Source organism: Oncorhynchus mykiss, chromosome 13, assembly GCF_057628025.1.
Source record: "Oncorhynchus mykiss isolate SJ-2025 chromosome 13, ASM5762802v1, whole genome shotgun sequence".
In the NCBI taxonomy this organism is placed as follows: domain Eukaryota; kingdom Metazoa; phylum Chordata; class Actinopteri; order Salmoniformes; family Salmonidae; genus Oncorhynchus; species Oncorhynchus mykiss.
Window position 1 is genome coordinate 19367501 of NC_143034.1, and position 22500 is coordinate 19390000.

A 22500-nucleotide genomic window follows, 5' to 3' on the forward strand; every position below is an offset into this window, starting at 1 on the left:
CAATTAGGACGGGCAAAAAAGACTTGAATCAGTTCTAGAACCCATTACCCTTTATGGAAATGCCTGGAAAGAATCAACAAAATAAATGCGCAAACTAGAATGCTATTTGGCCCTAAACAGAGAGTACACAGTGGCAGAATACCTGACCACTGTGACTGACCCAAACATAAGGAAAGCTTTGACTATGTACAGACTCAGTGAGCATAGCCTTGCTATTGAGAAAGGCTGCCGTAGACAGACCTGGCTCTCAAGAGAAGACAGGCTATGTGCTCACTGTCCACAAAATGTAATATGGCCAAATGTATGACCATATTAGAGACACATATTTTCCTCAGACAAAATGAGGTGGAAACTGAGCTGCACTTCCTAACCTCCTGCCCAATATTAGAGACACATATTTCCCTCAGATAACACAGACTCACAAAGAATTTGAAAACAAACCCAATTTTGATAAACTTCCATATCTACTGGGTTAAATTCCACAGTGTGTCACAGCAGCAAGATTTGTGATCTGTTGCCACGAGAAAAAGGGCAATCAGTGAAGAACAAAAACCATTGTAAATACAACCCATATTTATGTTTATTTATTTTTCCATTTTTACTCTAACTATTTTCACATCATTACAACACTGTACAACACTGTAACACATGATATGACATCTGTAATGTCTTTATTATTTTGGAACTTTTGTGAGTGTAATGTTTACTGTTCATTTTGTATTGTTTATTTCACTTTTTCTTATTTTCTTCACTTGCTTTGGCAATGTAAACATATGTTTCCCATGACAATAAAGCCCCTTAAATGTAAATTGAATAGAAAGAGAGATAGAGACACAGAACAGGGTGAAATACCACACTGAGATAGGTGACTGTGGAGACTTCTCTCAGACTCATGGTTGGTGACTAAGCAACGAAACACACATTCCTTGTCTCTTACTTCTTTAGATCGTCAGAGGCTGTACCTCTATACCCCCTAAAGCGCAGTGACACAACCAGGCACCAGCTCATCCAGCTCATCCACCCACCAACACACACACACACCATCAATACCCCTCATAGACGAAGAGAGGGGGTGGAGAGAGAGAGAGAAAGAGAGAGAGAGAGAGAGAGAGAGAGAGAGAAAGAAGCAGAGTGAATAGCTATTGAGTGAGAGAAAGCTTGTTCTGGAGCTCTGTTCACAAACAGAACCTCAGGACAGCAGCACAATTAGACCCAACAAAATCATGAGAAAACTAAAATATAGAAACTGAGAACCAGAATGCTTTTCGGCCCTAAACATAGAGTACATAGTGGCAGAATACCAGACCACTGGGACTGACCCAAAATTAAGGAAAGCTTTGACTATTTCCAGACTCAGTGAGCTTAACCTTGCTATTAAATCGAGGCCGCCAAAGGCAGACCTGGCTCTCGAAAGATGACCAGCTATGTGGCCACTGCCTGCACAATGAGCTACACTTCTTAACCTCCTGCCAAATGTGTGACCATATTAGAGACACATATTTCCCATAGACCACACAGACCCACAAAGAATTAGAAAACAAATCAAACATTGATAAAGTCCTATATCTGTAAGGTGAAATACTGCAGTGTGCAGTCACAGCAGCATGATGTGTGGCCCGTTGTCATGAGAAACGGACAACCAGTGGAGAACAAACATTATAAACACAACCTGTTTATTTATTTTCCCTTTTATACTTCAACTACTTGCACGCTGTTACAACACTGTACATAGGCAATAATATAACATTTGAAATGTCTAGATTCTTTTCAAACTTTTGTGTGTAATGTTTACTCATGTTTCCAGTGTTTATTTCCCTTTGTTTATTGTCTTTTCCATTGACAAAGTAAACATATGTTTCCCATGCCAACAAAGCCTTTTGAATTGAGAGAGAGAGAACCAAAGCCTTTTGAATTGAGAGAGAGAGAGAGAGAACCAAAGCCTTTTGAATTGAGAGAGAGAGAGAACCAAAGCCTTTTGAATTGAGAGAGAGAGAGAGAGAACCAAAGCCTTTTGAATTAAGAGAGAGAGAGAGAGAACCAAAGCCTTTTGAATTGAGAGAGCGAGAGAACCAAAGCCTTTTAAATTGAGAGAGAGAGAGAGAGAACCAAAGCCTTTTGAATTGAGAGAGCGAGAGAACCAAAGCCTTTTGAATTGAGAGAGAGAGAGAGAGAGAACCAAAGCCTTTTGAATTGAGAGAGCGAGAGAACCAAAGCCTTTTGAATTGAGAGAGAGAGAACCAAAGCCTTTTGAATTGAGAGAGAGAGAGAGAGAGAGAACCAAAGCCTTTTGAATTGAGAGAGAGAGAGAGAGAACCAAAGCCTTTTGAATTGAGAGAGCGAGAGAACCAAAGCCTTTTGAATTGAGAGAGAGAGAGAGAGAGAGTGAGAGAACCAAAGCCTTTTGAATTGAGAGAGAGAGAACCAAAGCCTTTTGAATTGAGAGAGAGAGAACCAAAGCCTTTTGAATTGAGAGAGAGAGAGAGAGAGAGAGAGAGAGAGAGAGAGAGAGAGAGAGAGAGAACCAAAGTCTTATGTTGAAGACAACTATGTTATATACCTCAGAGGTGGGAGGGGGGAGGAGAGAGGCCTGCTATTTTCACCCAGATTTCACTACCCAAAACCACTAACAGCAAAACCAACTACATGTTTATGTCACTATGCATGGGGGTTTGGTGTCCCAAATGATATCCTAGTCCCTATGTGCACATTGGTACTGGTCAAAAGTAGTGCACTAAACAGGAAATAGGGTGCCCTTTGGTACGGAGCCGTTCACTTTCATGCTAACATTACAGTCTAAATAGGTCATGATAAATGTCTACATGAATTGTGAAACGGCGCATCAAGTCAGGTTGGATATCAAACTTGGAATGACAGCAAACCCCGACACAACACTGACTCTGGTAAGTACTGCAGTTTGTGTCATGTTCATTAGGGCACAATGTTTAAAACCATTTTGCAACAGAAAGAGTTGGATAAGTCCAGGTAATCACTCCCTGTTTCTGTTTTCTTTCCGTTCGGTGCTGATTGAACAAGACCCATGTTTAATTGAATTGGACACCTAATAGCTGTACAGAATCCATTAGTGTCTCACTGTCAATGTCCAGTAGGACAGTCAGCCATTGAAACTGGTCTCCCACTCTCCACTTCCAACACGACACCTGGCAAAATCCCCATGTTTTGCTCTACACCCCGAATTATAGGAAACTGGTTCGGCTGTTGATCCAAAATGGCTATGTTTAATTATAACTGATGTGCAGGTGAGGACCATCACAGATCCGAATGCAACTGCTGCAGTAGAGAAAGCGAGAGAACCCTGACATAACACTGGCTGAGTAACTACTGCAGTGTTGGGTCGTGACTCGTGTTCATTAGGACACGTTTTAAAAAGTTTTGCAACGGAAAAAGACAGTATTTCTTATCGGATAAGTCCAGGTAATCACTCCTTGTTTCAGTCTGTTTCATTTCCGTTCGGTGCTGATTGAACACGACCCAATGTTTAATTAAATAGAGCACCTTATACCAGTACAGAGCTTTCAGTCAAGCAGTGTAGTCCACTCAGAATCCATTAGTGTCCCACTGTCAATGTCCAGGCAGTCAGACATTAAAATCGGTTCTGCTTTTCAGCCAAAATGACATCTCTCCAGACACCCATGAAAGAAACGTATATACGACCCATGCAAAACTGCATCTTGAAAAAACATTTCATCAGGGAACATCAGTCACTAACTGCCATCACTTGATCACCTTGATTGAATGAACCACTCAATATCCATTAGTGTCCCGCTCTTCCAAACACTGACATGTTTCAGACTCCACCAACCAGGGTGAAGCACACCGCTCAGTGTCTATTTCCCCTGTGAAATCCCAATGTTTAGGTGAGCACCCTGAAGACTATGAAACTGGCTCTAGTGTAGTGTTTTTGGATCCAAAATGTCCACCGTTCCATGTGTCCTCCCAGGAGCGATGTGGCTCAGTGCAGAGCCCAGGGGACTGTGCAGTCGCTGGAGTGAATAAGCCACCCCAGTGACCCACAGTAGCAGCTGGAGCCTAACAACACACCAACCTGGCCAATGGACACACTCAGAGACAGACAGACAGAGAGAGCGAGAGAAGAGTAGAGGAAGAGGAGAACAAGGGAGGAGAGCGAGAGAGAGGTGAATGAGTACACACACAGAGAGAGAGAGAGAGAGAGAGAGAGAGAGAGAGAGAGAGACAGAACAGAGGGGGAGAGAGATAGGAAGAGAGAGAGAACAGGGGGATAGAGAGATGGGAAGAGAGAGACAGAACAGAGGGAGAGAGAGAGATGGGAAGAGACAGAGAACAGAGGGGGAGAGAGAGATAGGAAGAGAGAGACAGAACAGACGGGGAGAGGGAGAGAGAGAGAGATAGGAAGAGAGAGACAGAACAGAGGGGGAGAGGGAGAGAGAGAGATAGGAAGAGAGAGACAGAACAGAGGGGGAGAGGGAGAGAGATAGGAAGAGAGAGACAGAACAGAGGGGGAGAGGGAGAGAGATAGGAAGAGAGAGACAGAACAGAGGGGGAGCGGGAGAGAGAGAGAGATGGGAAGAGAGAGAGAACAGAGGGGGGAGAGAGAGAGAGATGGGAAGAGAGAGACAGAACAGAGGGGGAGAGGGAGAGAGAGAGAGATAGGAAGAGAGAGACAGAACAGAGGGGGAGAGGGAGAGAGAGAGATAGGAAGAGACAGACAGAACAGAGGGGGAGAGGGAGAGAGAGAGAGATAGGAAGAGAGAGACAGAACAGAGGGGGAGAGGGAGAGAGAGAGAGATAGGAAGAGAGAGACAGAACAGAGGGGGAGCGGGAGAGAGAGAGAGATGGGAAGAGAGAGAGAACAGAGGGGGGAGAGAGAGAGATGGGAAGAGAGAGAGACAGAGAACAGAGGGGGAGAGAGATGAAGAAGAGCAGTAGAAGAGGGGGAGAGAGATGAAGAAGAGGGGCAGTAGAAGAGGGGGAGAGAGATGAAGAAGAGGAGCAGTAGAAGAGGCTGAGGGCTCAGATGGGTCCAATAAGTACAACATTGATAGCTAAAAGAGAAAAGGTACAAACTGAGCTTGTCCCAGTAGGTAACAATGATCATTCATGTGTTCTGCTGGAAGAACTTTGATCCCATTTGGCCATATTTGTTAGTGAGAGAGAGGCGGAGGGAGAGAGGAGAGGAATAGAGACCGACAGATGAGGGGGGAGAGAGAGAGAGATGGGTGGATGACTGAGTCAGTGAGATCAATCAGTGAGAGAATAAATTCAGAGAGAGAGAGATATGAGAGATATGAAAAGGGGGGAGGAGGAGACCAGGGATGGGGAACAGATGCAGTTGGGTCAGAAAGGGACAACCTGAGCTGGCTTATCCCTGTAGGGAGGATGATTCATACACACACACAGGGCCGGACACACTCACATCGTTTGAAGTCGTTAGATCTCATTTAGCCATAATGGACTGTGAGAGAATGAGACAGACAGACTGACAGACAGACAGACAGTGAGTCAGTGAGTGAGAGAACAAATTCAGCGTGGATGCAGGAGAGAGAGAGAGAGAGGCAGAGGGAGACAGAGAGAGCAAAAGCAAGAGCAAGAGCGAGAGAGAGAGAGAGAGAGAGAGAGGGCCTGAGCAGGGCATCTTCCTCTCTCTCTACCTGTCAAAACTAATACCTCTCATAAAGGCAACAGAGCTGTATATGTCAGGCCCAGTGTATGTGTGTGTGTGTGTGTGTGTGTGTGTGTGTGTGTGTGTGTGTGTGTGTGTGTGTGTGTGTGTGTCAGGCCCAGGGCCCCAGACTGGTAAATGGGTCAGGGTCCTCCTGTGCTGCCTGTCTATCTGTCTGTCTGTTTGTCAAAACAACACTATAAATCCACCCCTAAGGCCCCTAATAGCTAGCAGCTAGTGACTGACTGTCCAGGGTCTGGTTGTCCTCGTGGACTAGACAGCAGCACACAGATGAGAGAGCAGAATCATTGATTCTAGAGTTACAACTCATTGTTGAGAGAGAACATAGAGGCAGTGTTCCACAGTTCTTCTACCTGTACACTGGGTCTGCGCCGGTGTACGCTACAGTAGTACACCTACCTACTGACGGCCTGGGTCAGGGTGATGATGATGATGGACTAGACAGCAGCACACAGATGAGAGAGCAGAATCATTGATTCTAGAGTTACAACTCATTGTTGAGAGAGAACATAGAGGCAGTGTTCCACAGTTCTTCTACCTGTACACTGGGTCTGCGCCGGTGTACGCTACAGTAGTACACCTACCTACTGACGGCCTGGGTCAGGGTGGTGATGATGATGAACTAGACAGCAGCATAGTACAGACGGTTACAACTCAGACTCAAGGGCATTGTGTGAGTCCCAAATGGCTCCCTATTCCCTATATAGTGCACTTCTTTTGCCCAGAGCCGCAAGGCTACAGTAGAGCAAATGACTGAGTGGCAGACTGGTCTGATGGACTAGACAGCAGCACAGTACATCAGTCAGCTATTGTACAGTTGGAAGTGTCTGGCTCAGGGGCATTGTTTAGGGAAAACATGGAAGCACTATTCCACAGTTCTAACATCATCTCTGTATTGTGGCAGGCAGCGAGGTGTGATGAGGTGCTAATGTACTTGGGTAAGGGGAGGAACAGCCATGCGTGAGGTAGCTCATATTTAGACATGAGGACCATGGGGTTATTAGGGGTCTGGCTGCACTTGTATATCAGCTACTGACGTACAGACAGACGGATAGACTGACTGACTGACTTTTTGGGATGACTGTGACAGGTTGGGATGACTGTGACTGGTTGGGATGACTGACTGACTGGTTGGGATGACTGACTGGTTGGGATGACTGGTTGGGATGACTGAGTGACTGACTGACTGGTTGGGATGACTGACTGACTGGTTGGGATGACTGACTGACTGGTTGGGATGACTGACTGACTGGTTGGGATGACTGGTTGGAACGACTAGCATCACTACTCTGGACAGTTCTGACTTAGAATATGTGGACAACTACAAATACCTAGGTGTCTGGCTCGACTGTAAACTCTCCTTCCAGACTCATATTAAGCATCTCCAATGCAAAATTAAATCTAGAATTGGCTTCCTATTTTACAACAAAGCCTCCTTCTCTCACGCTGCCAAACATACCCTCGTAAAACTGATCATCCTGCCGTTCCTCGACTTCGGCAATGTCATTTACAAAATAGCCTCCAACACCACTCAGCAAACTGGTTGCAGTCTATCACAGTGCCATCCGTTTTGTCACCAAAGCCCCATATACCACCCACCACTGCGACCTGTATGCTCTCGGCGGCTGGCCCTACCTAAATATTCGTTGCCAGACCCACTGGCTCCAGGTCATCTATAAGTCTTTGCTAGGTAAAGCACAACCTTATCTCAGCTCACTGGTCACCATAGCAACACCCACCCATAGCACACGCTCCAGCAGGTATATTTCACTGGTCATCCCCAAAGCCAACCAGTCAGTCCTTTGGCTGCCTTTCCTTCCAGTTCTCTGCTGCCAATGACCGATCGTTACAGCTGTACACAGCCCATCTGTAAACTGCCCATCCAACTACCTACCTCATCCCCATATTGTTTTATCAACTTTAGAAAATATATTTTGCGCACCAGTATTTCTACTTGCACATCATCATCATCATCTGCTATTTATCACTCCAGTGTTCATCTGCTAAACTGTAATTACTTCGCTACTATTGGCCTATTCATTGCCTTTCCTCCTCACGCTATTTGCACACACTGTATATAGACTTTTTCTATTGTGTTATTGACTGTAAGTTTGTTTATGTGTAACTCTGTGTTGTTGTTTTTGTCGCACTGCTTTGCTCTATCTTGGCCAGGTCGCAGTTGTAAATGAGAACTTGTTCTCAACTGACCTACCTGGTTAAATAAAAAAGAATAAATAAATAAAAAATGAGAAGAAATAGTACAATGTATCTCAGTGATGGTGTGTCTGCCTATTGTACTGATGATTATGTATAATGTATGATTCCAGAACACTTCTACCAGAACAGTCCATCCCTCTGCATCAATAACAGGAGGCTAAATGTGTCACTCGTTCCAACACTTCCACCCAAATGATACTCCCACTGCGTCTGGCATGGGGTACAGTCTACAGCCCTCAAATTTAAATATGGACCTGGAAGCCAGATCCACTGTTATTTTTTTTTCTCTTCTCCAACCAGGGACTGATTTAGACCTGGGACAACAGGTGTGTGCTATTAATGATCAGGTAGAAGAGAAAAGCAGCCGTAGTCTGGACCTCGTTGGGTCAGATCTGAAAAGCCCTGGTCTACAGTAACCACCCCAGATCATTTTCTTTAATAACTAAACCAAGGAGCTAGTAGCTAGTCGTATCACTCAGACATGTAACTACTGTCAGAACAGAAATGACAAGATTCTGTTATAATGCTGTTATTGCATCAAATGGTTGTTTTATGCAACAGAATAAGGGGCTGTTAGAAGGCTCCTCTCTGTGTGTTCTACTGAGGATGAGCCTCTGGGAGATTTAGCATGTCTTTGGGTGATAAAACCTAAAGAGACCGCATTCCAGATCATGAGTTAATGTTTCTGTTCTATAAGGGAGAGATGACTCCAGGGCCAGACCCTGGTCTCTACACAATGACATACTGTCTGCTGCAAATTAGAAGCATCTTTCATGCTCATCTTTTTTTGTATTTATTTTTTTAGGGTGGATCAGCTTAATATTGCGGAAAGAATGTTGCTTCCAATGTAATTGTCTGCACCATTTCCAATCCCCCATATTTTTTTGGTAAATATATATATCCATACACACATGCATATTTATACACATATATACATACACATACCTATATAGACATACATACTTTTTAAAATAATATACCTTTATTATTATTCCCTGCAAACCCTTCCGCCGATCCCCCAATTGGAGTAAACTAATAAACACTTCTGCTTCTACCTTCAATCCATACATCTTATACACATTCTACAGACAGTCTACTTTACAATAGTTCTCTCTTGTTTGTTCTTAGTCCTTCCTCTATTTCTGATGTCCATCCAGTTTGATTTCTATTTGTAACTATGCTATTTCACAAAAGCTCCGAACCTATATACATTTTACAGATCCCTTATGCCCTACATTGTTTATCTTGTTATTAGTCCCACCGTTCAGCTCCACTCAACCCCTCCCATCTGTCTCTCAACATCATCCATTTCGGATTTCGGACTTGTCAAATATTTTTCAACTGTGCTGTGATGCTTCACAAGATAATTGAACCTTCCTATTCTCATAGCGTCTACAGATTGTAAATTTAAAATAAACATTCATACTAATCTTAACCTTGTGACCCATTCCATACATCTGTTGTTTGTCATGTAGGTTGAAAGGGGTGTATCTTAGCTATAACACACCTCTGTACTTTTGTCTCTGGGCGAATCATCTGATTGGTTGACCAGCCAGTATTATCGTAGAGCCCTCAATCCATTCACTTTATATATGTGTGTTGTTTGACCTGCTCCCTTATTAATAAGTGAATAAAGATTTAGTTTAAGTATAACTCTGACTTGTGTGATACGTTTGTCTCTCCTCATTTGGTAGTAAAGAAATGAACCACCGCACTACACAAAACTCTCCACCAGGTCATTTAGTGATAATAGTGATAATAATTAGTGATAATAATGAATACTCAATCCCACTCCTAGCGTCAATAAATCCTTTACATAAAACACAACTTAAGCTGGTGTCAGAAGTGAGATTTAGCTATAATCATTCTGACTCCAATTTAGTTCTACTTTGTGTGTTGTGTTCTCCAACGTTTCTCATCAAGTAACACTCACTCCCTAGTCCCTACACTCAGTCAGTAACACTCCCTCCCTAGTCCCTACACTCAGTCAGTAACACTCCCTCCCTAGTCCCTACACTCAGTCAGTAACACTCCCTCCCTAGTCCCTACACTCAGTCAGTAACACTCCCTCCCTAGTCCCTACACTCAGTCAGTAACACTCCCTCCCTAGTCCCTACACTCAGTCAGTAACACTCCCTCCCTAGTCCCTACACTCAGTCAGTAACACTCCCTCCCTAGTCCCTACACTCAGTCAGTAACACTCCCTCCCTAGTCCCTACACTCAGTCAGTAACACTCCCTCCCTAGTCCCTACACTCAGTCAGTAACACTCCCTCCCTAGTCCCTACACTCAGTCAGTAACACTCCCTCCCTAGTCCCTACACTCAGTCAGTAACACTCCCTCCCTAGTCCCTACACTCAGTCAGTAACACTCACTCCCTAGTCCCTACACTCAGTCAGTAACACTCCCTCCCTAGTCCCCACACTCAGTCAGTAACACTCCCTCCCTAGTCCCTACACTCAGTCAGTAACACTCCCTCCCTAGTCCCCACACTCAGTCAGTAACACTCACTCCCTAGTCCCCACACTCAGTCAGTAACACTCCCTACCTAGTCCCCACACTCAGTCAGTAACACTCACTCCCTAGTCCCTACACTCAGTCAGTAACACTCCCTCCCTAGTCCCTACACTCAGTCAGTAACACTCCCTCCCTAGTCCCTACACTCAGTCAGTAACACTCCCTCCCTAGTCCCTACACTCAGTCAGTAACCCTCCCTAGTCCCTACACTCAGTCAGTAACACTCCCTCCCTAGTCCCCACACTCAGTCAGTAACACTCCCTCCCTAGTCCCCACACTCAGTCAGTAACACTCCCTCCCTAGTCCCCACACTCAGTCAGTGTGGGCTGATAGAAGGCTCCTCTCTGTGTGTTCTACTGAGGATGAGCCTCTGGGAGATTTAGCATGTCTTTGGGTGATAAAACCTAAAGAGACCGCATTCCAGATCATGAGTTAATGTTTCTGTTCTATAAGGAAGAGATGACTCCAGGGCCAGACCCTGGTCTCTACACAATGACATACTGTCTGCTGCAAATTAGAAGCATCTTTCATGCTCATCTTTTTTTGTATTTATTTTTTTAGGGAGGATCAGCTTAATATTGCGGAAAGAATGTTGCTTCCAATGTAATTGTCTGCACCATTTCCAATCCCCCATATTTTTTTGGTAAATATATATATCCATACACACATGCATATTTATACACATATATACATACACATACCTATATAGACATACATACTTTTTAAAATAATATACCTTTATTATTATTCCCTGCAAACCCTTCCGCCGATCCCCCAATTGGAGTAAACTAATAAACACTTCTGCTTCTACCTTCAATCCATACATCTTATACACATTCTACAGACAGTCTACTTTACAATAGTTCTCTCTTGTTTGTTCTTAGTCCTTCCTCTATTTCTGATGTCCATCCAGTTTGATTTCTATTTGTAACTATGCTATTTCACAAAAGCTCCGAACCTATATACATTTTACAGATCCCTTATGCCCTACATTGTTTATCTTGTTATTAGTCCCACCGTTCAGCTCCACTCAACCCCTCCCATCTGTCTCTCAACATCATCCATTTCGGATTTCGGACTTGTCAAATATTTTTCAACTGTGCTGTGATGCTTCACAAGATAATTGAACCTTCCTATTCTCATAGCGTCTACAGATTGTAAATTTAAAATAAACATTCATACTAATCTTAACCTTGTGACCCATTCCATACATCTGTTGTTTGTCATGTAGGTTGAAAGGGGTGTATCTTAGCTATAACACACCTCTGTACTTTTGTCTCTGGGCGAATCATCTGATTGGTTGACCAGCCAGTATTATCGTAGAGCCCTCAATCCATTCACTTTATATATGTGTGTTGTTTGACCTGCTCCCTTATTAATAAGTGAATAAAGATTTAGTTTAAGTATAACTCTGACTTGTGTGATACGTTTGTCTCTCCTCATTTGGTAGTAAAGAAATGAACCACCGCACTACACAAAACTCTCCACCAGGTCATTTAGTGATAATAGTGATAATAATTAGTGATAATAATGAATACTCAATCCCACTCCTAGCGTCAATAAATCCTTTACATAAAACACAACTTAAACTGGTGTCAGAAGTGAGATTTAGCTATAATCATTCTGACTCCAATTTAGTTCTACTTTGTGTGTTGTGTTCTCCAACGTTTCTCATCAAGTAACACTCACTCCCTAGTCCCTACACTCAGTCAGTAACACTCCCTCCCTAGTCCCTACACTCAGTCAGTAACACTCCCTCCCTAGTCCCTACACTCAGTCAGTAACACTCCCTCCCTAGTCCCTACACTCAGTCAGTAACACTCCCTCCCTAGTCCCTACACTCAGTCAGTAACACTCCCTCCCTAGTCCCTACACTCAGTCAGTAACACTCCCTCCCTAGTCCCTACACTCAGTCAGTAACACTCCCTCCCTAGTCCCTACACTCAGTCAGTAACACTCCCTCCCTAGTCCCTACACTCAGTCAGTAACACTCCCTCCCTAGTCCCTACACTCAGTCAGTAACACTCCCTCCCTAGTCCCTACACTCAGTCAGTAACACTCACTCCCTAGTCCCTACACTCAGTCAGTAACACTCCCTCCCTAGTCCCCACACTCAGTCAGTAACACTCCCTCCCTAGTCCCTACACTCAGTCAGTAACACTCCCTCCCTAGTCCCCACACTCAGTCAGTAACACTCACTCCCTAGTCCCCACACTCAGTCAGTAACACTCCCTACCTAGTCCCCACACTCAGTCAGTAACACTCACTCCCTAGTCCCTACACTCAGTCAGTAACACTCCCTCCCTAGTCCCTACACTCAGTCAGTAACACTCCCTCCCTAGTCCCTACACTCAGTCAGTAACACTCCCTCCCTAGTCCCTACACTCAGTCAGTAACCCTCCCTAGTCCCTACACTCAGTCAGTAACACTCCCTCCCTAGTCCCCACACTCAGTCAGTAACACTCCCTCCCTAGTCCCCACACTCAGTCAGTAACACTCCCTCCCTAGTCCCCACACTCAGTCAGTAACACTCCCTCCCTAGTCCCTACACTCAGTCAGTAACACTCCCTCCCTAGTCCCTACACTCAGTCAGTAACACTCACTCCCTAGTCCCTACACTCAGTCAGTAACACTCCCTCCCTAGTCCCTACACTCAGTCAGTAACACTCCCTCCCTAGTCCCCACACTCAGTCAGTAACACTCCCTCCCTAGTCCCTACACTCAGTCAGTAACACTCCCTCCCTAGTCCCTACACTCAGTCAGTAACACTCCCTCCCTAGTCTCTACACTCAGTCAGTAACACTCCCTCCCTAGTCCCTACACTCAGTCAGTAATAATAATAATAATACTCACCCCCATTCCTTACATTAATACTTAGTAATACACAGTAATACTTAGCAATATGCAGTAATCCTCATTAATACTCAGTAATAATACTCACTCCCACTCCTTGCGTCTGGCCTGTGGCGTGCTCTGCAGCTTGTGTGACTGGTGAGCCTTAATCACATCCCTGTGATCCACCAGTCCCCCTCGCCGCCTCACAGGGGGCGCTAACGGGTCGCCATCTGCCGCCACCAGAGCCAGTGACCCCCCAGGACCCCTCCCCGCCTTGCCGCGCCCACTGAGAAACGGGGCATCCCGGCATTTGTCGACCCGCACGTCATAGACGGCGTGGTAGTAGGTGGGGTTAGCACAGACGCTGGACCCGCTGGTGGGCGGTGGGTGGCATCGGAGTGGGCGATGGTTTTGGGAGGTGGGTGGCATACCGTCAGCTGGCCACAAGGCCGGCGCTGGTACTCTTCTCTCCACGATGACGGAGCCATCTGCATACAGCGGGGACAGCATAGAGCTGGAGGGGGGAGAGGGGGAGGGGAAAAGAGGTGTAGGGGGAGAGGGGGAGGGGGGAGAGGGGGATGGGGAGAGAGGTGTAGGGAGAGAGGGGGAGGGGGAAAGATGTGTAGGGGGAGAGGGGGGGGGAGAGAGGTGTAGGGGGAGAGAGATGATGGGGGGAGAAAAGAGGTGTGGGGGAGAGGGGGAGGGGGAGAGAGGTGTAGGGGGAGAGGGGGAGGGGGAGAGAGGTGTAGGGGAGAGAGATGATGGGGGGAGAAAAGAGGTGTGGGGGAGAGGGGGAGGGGGAAAGAGGTGTAGTGGGAGAGGGGGAGGGGGAGAGAGGTGTAGGGGGAGAGAGATGATGGGGGAGAAAAGAGGTGTGGGGGAGAGGGGGGGGAGAAAAGAGTTGTGGGGGAGAGGGGGAGGGAAAAGAGGTGTAGGGGGAGAGGGGGAGGGGAAAAGAGGTGTAGGGGGAGAGGGGGAGAGGGGGAGGGGAAAATAGGTGTGGGGGAGAGGGGGGGAGAAAAGAGGTGTGGGGGAGAGGGGGAGGGAAAAGAGGTGTAGGGGGAGAGAGGTGATGGGGGAGAAAAGAGGTGTAGGGGGAGAGATGATGGGGAGAAAAGAGGTGTAGGGTGAGAGAGATGATGGGGAGAAAAGAGGTGTAGGGGGAGAGAGATGATGGGGGGAGAAAAGAGGTGTAGGGGGAGAGAGATGATGGGGAGAGAAAAGAGGGGGTTTTAAAAAAATAGGAGGTGCAGGGTGAGAGGGGGAGTAGAAGGACAGAGAATATATATTGGGTTAAGGGGAGAGGGAGGAAGAGGGAGAGAGGGGATAGAAAGGAGAAAGATATGAAGAGAGAGGGGATAGAAAGGAGAAAGATATGAAGAGAGAGGGGATAGAAAGGAGAAAGATATGAAGAGAGAGGGGATAGAAAGGAGAAAGATATGGAGAGTGAGAGGGGGATAGAAAGGAGAAAGATATGAAGAGAGAGGGGATAGAAAGGAGAAAGATATGGAGAGTGAGAGGGGGATAGAAAGGAGAAAGATATGAAGAGAGAGTGGGATAGAAAAGAGAAAGATATGAAGAGAGAGTGGGATAGAAAGGAGAAAGATATGAAGAGAGAGGGGATAGAAAGGAGAAAGATATGGAGAGTGAGAGGGGGATAGAAAGGAGAAAGATATGAAGAGAGAGGGGATAGAAAGGAGAAAGATATGAAGAGAGAGGGGGATAGAAAAGAGAAAGATATGAAGAGAGAGTGGGATAGAAAGGAGAAAGATATGAAGTGAGAGGGGATAGAAAGGAGAAAGATATGAAGAGAGAGGGGATAGAAAGGAGAAAGATATGAAGTGAGAGGGGATAGAAAGGAGAAAGATATGAAGTGAGAGGGGATAGAAAAGAGAAAGATATGAAGAGAGAGGGGATAGAAAGGAGAATGATATGAAGTGAGAGGGGGATAGAAAGGAGAAAGATATGAGAGAGAGGAGGATAGAAAGGAGAAAGATATGGAGAGTGAGAGGTGGATAGAAAGGAGACAGATATGAAGAGAGAGGGGGATAGAAAGGAGAAAGATATGAAGAGAGAGTGGGATAGAAAGGAGAAAGATATGAAGAGAGAGGGGATAGAAAGGAGAAAGATATGGAGAGTGAGAGGGGGATAGAAAGGAGAAAGATATGGAGAGTGAGAGGGGGATAGAAAGGAGAATGATATGAGAGAGAGTGGGATAGAAAGGAGACAGATATGAAGAGAGAGGGGGATAGAAAGGAGAAAGATTTGAAGAGAGAGGGGGATAGAAAAGAGAAAGATATGAAGAGAGAGTGGGATATAAAGGAGAAAGATATGAAGAGAGAGGGGATAGAAAGGAGAAAGATATGGAGAGTGAGAGGGGGATAGAAAGGAGAAAGATATGGAGAGTGAGAGGGGGATAGAAAGGAGAAAGATATGGAGCGTGAGAGGGGGATAGAAAGGAGAAAGATATGGAGAGTGAGAGGGGGATAGAAAGGAGACAGATATGAAGAGAGAGGAGATAGAAAGGAGAAAGATATGGAGAGTGAGAGGGGGATAGAAAGGAGAATGATATGGAGAGATTTGAAAGGGTAGAGTAGAAGAACAAATATGGATGTGAGAAGGGGCAGGTTAGGATACAAGAGAGAGAGAGAGAGAGAGAGAGAGAGAGAGAGAGAGAGAGAGACAGAGAGAGAGAGAGAGAGAGAGACAGAGGGGGGGAGAGAGACAGAGAGAGATAGAGAGAGAGAGACAGAGAGACAGAGAGAGAGAGAGAGAGAGAGACAGAGGGGGGGAGAGACAGAGAGAGAGAGAGAGAGAGAGAGAGAGAGAGAGAGAGAGAGAGAGACAGAGAGAGAGAGAGAGAGAGAGACAGAGGGGGAGAGAGACAGAGAGAGAGAGAGAGAGAGAGAGAGACAGAGAGAGAGAGAGAGAGAGAGAGACAGAGGGGGGAGAGACAGAGAGAGAGAGACAGAGAGAGAGAGAGAGAGAGAGAGAGAGAGACAGAGAGAGAGAGAGAGAGAGAGAGAGAGAGAGAGACAGAGAGAGAGAGAGAGAGAGAGAGAGAGAGACAGAGAGACAGAGAGAGAGAGAGAAAGAGGGAGAGAGAAAAAACACTTAATTAAACCAGTACAGATTAGAACACAGCAACACAGCAGCAAGTAATTGAAATCAACACGGGTCGTATGTCTGTGTGTGTTCGTACCTGTGCCTTTGTGTGTGTGTGTGTGTGTGTGTGTGTGTGTACAATGTGTGGTAGTGCATTTTCCCCCACAATGATCTGCTGAGGGAGCGTTACACATTAGTTCTTCCGGACATAGTGTATTAGAGTAAACTAATTCATACAGACAAGTGAACACACACACAGAGAGAGAAAGAGACGAGGCAGAGTGCTACAGTAAGGAGTTAGTGGGCTTAGTGTGTGTGTGTGTGTGTGTGTGTGTGTGTGTGTGTGTGTGTGTGTGTGCGTGCGTGCGTGCGTGCGTGCGTGCGTGCGCGTCATGTGCCGCAGGGCCTGATAACACAGGTCTGGTTGTATTAAAAAGATGAGGGGGATTCAGGACAAGGACAATCTAGGGCCCTGACAAGGAGACCCAGGAGTCACACAGGGAGAGGGGGATGGAGAGAGAGAGACAGAGGTTAAGTGAGAAAGGGGGAGAGTGATAGTCAGGTGGTATGATACCAGCAGCATGGAAGAGAGAGTGGTGGAGCATAATGCCAAAGAAAGAGGGATGTGGAGCTAGAGAGGAAGAGACAAGACAGTGATTGCGTAGACAGAACGGCTCTCTCTCTCTGTGTGAATTAAAGAAGAGTGCGCTCAACTGGAAAAATAGAGAACTTCTGACTCATGCAACAGCACTACAGCAGCACTTCTAAAAGCTGACACACACACACACACACACACACATAAAATTGCTTTCCCTGTTTCTACTCCAACACTTACTTCTGACACTTTGTATAACAGCTCTGTGACTAGTGAAGTAGACTCCTGTATGAATTGAAGACAAAACAACATCCTCTCACACACACAAACAGACCTTTGAAGCTGTAACCGCTGCATGTGTTAAAGCCAGAACAACATGTTCCATCCTGTAGTCAGCCTGTGGGCCAGACTGAGGCAGCATACTGAATGGAACCCTGTCCCCTGTATAGTGCACTGTTTTTGACCATGGTCCTATGGGCCCTGTTGTAACGTAGTGCACTACAGAGAACAGGCTGCCATTTGAGATGCAGACTGGTAAATATGTTGAGCCTTCAGCACTATCAGGACAATGAACGATAGAACTGACTCAGACTGGTAAATATGTTGAGCCTTCAGCACTATCAGGACAATGAACGAAAGAACTGACTCAGACTGGTAAATATATTGAGCCTTCAGCACTATCAGGACAATGAACGAAATAACTGACTCAGACTGGTAAATATGTTGAGCCTTCAGCACTATCAGGACAATGAACGATAGAACTGACTCAGACTGGTAAATATGTTGAGCCTTCAGCACTATCAGGACAATGAACGATAGAACTGACTCAGACTGGTAAATATGTTGAGCCTTCAGCACTATCAGGACAATGAACGATAGAACTGACTCAGACTGGTAAATATGTTGAGCCTTCAGCACTATCAGGACAATGAACGATAGAACTGACTCATTAAAGAGAGTTTGAGTTTGAGAGAAAGAGCGAGGGAGAGAGAGAGGGTCTGTCTGTCTGTCTGTCTGTCAGCCTGCCCGTCCGCCCGCCCGCCCGCCCGCCCGTCCGTCCGTCCGTCCGTCCGTCCGTCTGTCTGTGTCTGCACATACAAGTACGCATGCGAGAACTCGTCCTTCCTTGTCGCATTAGTGTGTGTGTGCGCACGCGTGTGCACGTGTGTCTTTCACAGCATCATCAGTGTATTACGTATTCATAGCACAATGCCCCCAAAACGGCCATAATTTATTTACAACAACAATACTCTTCATTATTCAGGCTGGCCCAGGCCAAACACCAGGTAGGTGGCCTCAGGGCCCAGGAAGGAGAGCATCTTTAAGTAGGACGATACCAGTAGTGTCTGATTCATACCAGTAGTGTCTGATTCATACCAGTAGGGTCTGATTCATACCAGTAGGGTCTGATTCATACCAGTAGTGTCTGATTCATACCAGTAGTGTCTGATTCATACCAGTAGAGTCTGATTCATACCAGTAGAGTCTGATTCATACCAGTAGAGTCTGATTCATACCAGTAGTGTCTGATTCATACCAGTAGGGTCTGATTCATACCAGTAGTGTCTGATTCATACCAGTAGTGTCTGATTCATACCAGTAGTGTCTGATTCATACCAGTAGAGTCTGATTCATACCAGTAGAGTCTGATTCATACCAGTAGTGTCTGATTCATACCAGTAGTGTCTGATTCATACCAGTAGTGTCTGATTCATACCAGTAGGGTCTGATTCATACCAGTAGGGTCTGATTCATACCAGTAGAGTCTGATTCATACCAGTAGAGTCTGATTCATACCAGTAGAGTCTGATTCATACCAGTAGTGTCTGATTCATACCAGTAGAGTCTGATTCATACCAGTAGGGTCTGATTCATACCAGTAGTGTCTGATTCATACCAGTAGTGTCTGATTCATACCAGTAGGGTCTGATTCATACCAGTAGAGTCTGATTCATACCAGTAGAGTCTGATTCATACCAGTAGAGTCTGATTCATACCAGTAGAGTCTGATTCATACCAGTAGAGTCTGATTCATACCAGTAGAGTCTGATTCATACCAGTAGAGTTTGTGATGTGTTGACACAAGGAGTTTGTGTTGTTGCCTGATTCATATGAGTGTCTGACAGGTGTCTGACGAGTGTCTGTAGGTGTCTGATGAGTGTCTGATGGATATCTGATGAGGATTTGAGTATCTGATGAGGATTTGAGTGTCTGATGAGTGTCTGATTGTGGTTTTCTGTGCAGTTTATCGGTTAAGAAATATGTCCCTCATCAAAACAGGGCCGACAGCCTCTGGGCTCAGGAAGGAAGCCACTGAAGAGAGCATCGTTAGTAAAAGTCACTACTTTAATTAAGTTGGTGTCTGGCTCTATGTTGACTGTTTCATGAGGGTGTCTGATGAGTAGTAGCTCATTACTGTCTAATTACAGCTGACCTGAGGTGAGTAGTTCAAAAGCATTTAGGCTTAGAAACACTCCTGTAGGTTTGCCCTCCAACCCTGTTCCTGGAAAGATAACCTACAGGACGGTTTCACTTCAACCCTGTTCCTGGAGAGATAACCTACAGGAAGGTTTCACTTCAACCCTGTTCCTGGAGAGATAACCTACAGGAGGGTTTCACTTCAACCCTGTTCCTGGAGAGATAACCTACAGGAGGGTTTCACTTCAACCCTGTTCCTGGAGAGATAACCTACAGGAAGGTTTCACTTCAACCCTGTTCCTGGAGAGATAACCTACAGGAAGGTTTCACTTCAACCCAGTTACTGGAGAGACAACCTACAGGAGGGTTTCACTTCAACCCTGTTCCTGGAGAGATAACCTACAGGAAGGTTTCACTTCAACCCTGTTCCTGGAGAGATAACCTACAGGAAGGTTTCACTTCAAACCTGTTCCTGGAGAGATAACCTACAGGAGGGTTTCACTTCAACCGTTTTACTGGAGAGATAACCTACAGGAGGGTTTCACTTCAACCCTGTTCCTGGAGAGATAACCTACAGGAGGGTTTCACTTCAACCCTGTTCCTGGAGAGATAACCTACAGGAGGGTATCTCTCCAGGAACAGGGTCTGAGCCCTGTTTTAGGCTGACCAACACATGAGCTCAAGACTGAAGGAGGATGCTGGTGACTGAGGAGAGTCATCTTTAAACATCTCTGCTTTAACTAGGTTTGGTCTGTGTTGACTAATTTGAGTGTTTGATTTCTTTTGCAGTAGAACTATAGGGATGTGAATCAGGAGTTTCTCAAAGGGCTCTGTGTGACTCAACGACGATCAGTTAGATCAATTGGCCAGAGACTTCATACTAATTCAGAGATCATTTTTCAACTCGTTTTGATGAGTTTATTATTGAGTTTATTTTCATTATGATGAGTTTACATTTCAGTCGTGTGAGTCAGTCAGTGTATGTTGTTCAGCCAACCCATCTAGCCCTGTGTGTGTGTGTGTATGGGCCATGAGGTGAGTCTGCCACTGTCTGAGAGGAGAGCTATCTACTCCTCACATATTACTGCACATCCATCCACTACTCAACACACTGCTGGTAGAGTGCATCACTGCTCTGCTGCCTCTCTCTTTCTCTCTCTCTCTCTGTGTCTCTCAGAGTTGACATTCACTTTGGTTTCTCCCTACCACACCCTGATTGTACGCCCCAAATGGCACCCTATTCCCTATATAGTGCACTACTTCTGACCAGGGCAACATATAGTGAATCGGGTGCTATTTGGGACACACCCTGACACTCTGACTCACTTTTTCGCTCTCTCTCTACAGATGCCGTATCTTAATTTGATCATCCTGTTGTTGCAGGAAATGCAAACTTGTAGTGTATTCCGGGTTTAAAAAGGCTTCTAAAGTTTGTAATTCCCACTTTAATATTTCAGAATTGATTTGCCCTAACAAAAAAATGATCAACCCCTACAAAAAATGTCCATTAATTATCTATCACATTTCCTGTTAGTGCAGGAATCTTTTCCTGCTGTACGAAACTGGCTCAAATTAAGAGCTTACATCTGTATTTCTATCTTGCTTTTTGTATCATCTCTCTCTCTCTCGCTCTCCCCCTCTATTTCTATTATGTTCTCTGTATCTGTCTCTCTATGTGTCTATAATGTATCTTTCTCATGCCTACAAATACATTCCATCTCTGCTCTCTCTTTCTTTCAAATCCTCTCCAAACACATACTCTCTCACTCTCAAACCCCCGTCTCTCTCTCACTCTTCCCCTCTACACACTGCCTGCTACTCACACACACACACACACTCCGTCTCTCTTTCTCTCACTCTTCCCCTTTTCCTCTCCACACAAAGAATGTCTCCCTCCCCTCCTGTAGGTTTTCACTCCAACCCTGTTCCTGGAGAGCTACCTCTCTGTCTTCCATTCTCTCCCTCTTCCTCTCTCTCCAATCCTGTTCCTGGAGAGCTACCTCTCTGTCTTCCATTCTCTCCCTCTTCCTCTCTCTCCAACCCTGTTCCTCTGTCTGCCATTCTCTCCCTCTTCCTCTCTCTCCAACCCTGTTCCTCTGTCTTCCATTCTCTCCCTCTTCCTCTCTCTCCAACCCTGTTCTTCTGTCTTCCATTCTCTCCCTCTTCCTCTCTCCAACCCTGTTCCTCTGTCTTCCATTCTCTCCCTCTTCCTCTCTCTCCAACCCTGTTCCTCTGTCTTCCATTCTCTCCCTCTTCCTCTCTCCAACCCCATTCCTCTGTCTTCCATTCTCTCCCTCTTCCTCTCTCTCCAACCCTGTTCCTCTGTCTTCCATTCTCTCCCTCTTCCTCTCTCTCCAACCCTGTTCCTCTGTCTTCCATTATCTCCCTCTTCCTCTCTCTCCAACCCTGTTCCTCTGTCTTCCATTCTCTCCCTCTTCCTCTCTCTCCAACCCCACCCTTCTATCAGCCTGAGAAAAAAACAGACGATTGAGAAGAGGAAGACAAGAGACCAGAGAAATCTGCAGTCCATCAACCACACTAATGATGATTGACTCAATAGTTTATATTTTTTTAAATCGTTCTCTCCATCCCATCCCCAACTACTCCTCCATGTTTTCCCTCTCTCCATCCCATTCCCTAACTCCTCCTCCATGTTTTCCCCTCTCTCCATCCCATTCCCTAACTCCTCCTCCATGTTTCCCCCTCTCTCCATCCCATTCCCTAACTCCTCCTCCATGTTTTCCCCTCTCTCCATCCCATTCCCTAACTCCTCCTCCATGTTTTCCCCTCTCTCCATCCCATTCCCTAACTCCTCCTCCATGTTTTCCCCTCTCTCCATCCCATTCCCTCACTACTCCTCCATGTTTTCCCCTCTCTCCATCCCATTCCCTCACTACTCCTCCATGTTTTCCCCTCTCTCCATCCCATTCCCTAACTCCTCCTCCATGTTTCCCCCTCTCTCCATCCCATTCCCTAACTCCTCCTCCATGTTTCCCCCTCTCTCCATCCCATTCCCTAACTCCTCCTCCATGTTTTCCCCTCTCTCCATCCCATTCCCTAACTCCTCCTCCATGTTTTCCCCCTCTCCATCCCATTCCCTAACTCCTCCTCCATGTTTTCCCTCTCTCCATCC

At 45.8% G+C, this 22500-nt stretch overlaps 1 protein-coding gene across 1 annotated transcript in view; it reads right to left on the reverse strand.

Moving 5' to 3' along the window:
- cacna1ab (calcium voltage-gated channel subunit alpha1 Ab) overlaps positions 1–22500 on the reverse strand; it is a 311077-nt gene that overhangs the window by 262329 nt on the left and 26248 nt on the right. The window contains exon 2 of the mRNA XM_090195564.1: positions 13356–13763. Within this exon, the coding sequence (XP_090051690.1) occupies positions 13356–13759 (404 nt within the window). The 5' untranslated portion in view covers positions 13760–13763. The remainder of the gene's footprint in view (positions 1–13355; positions 13764–22500) is intronic.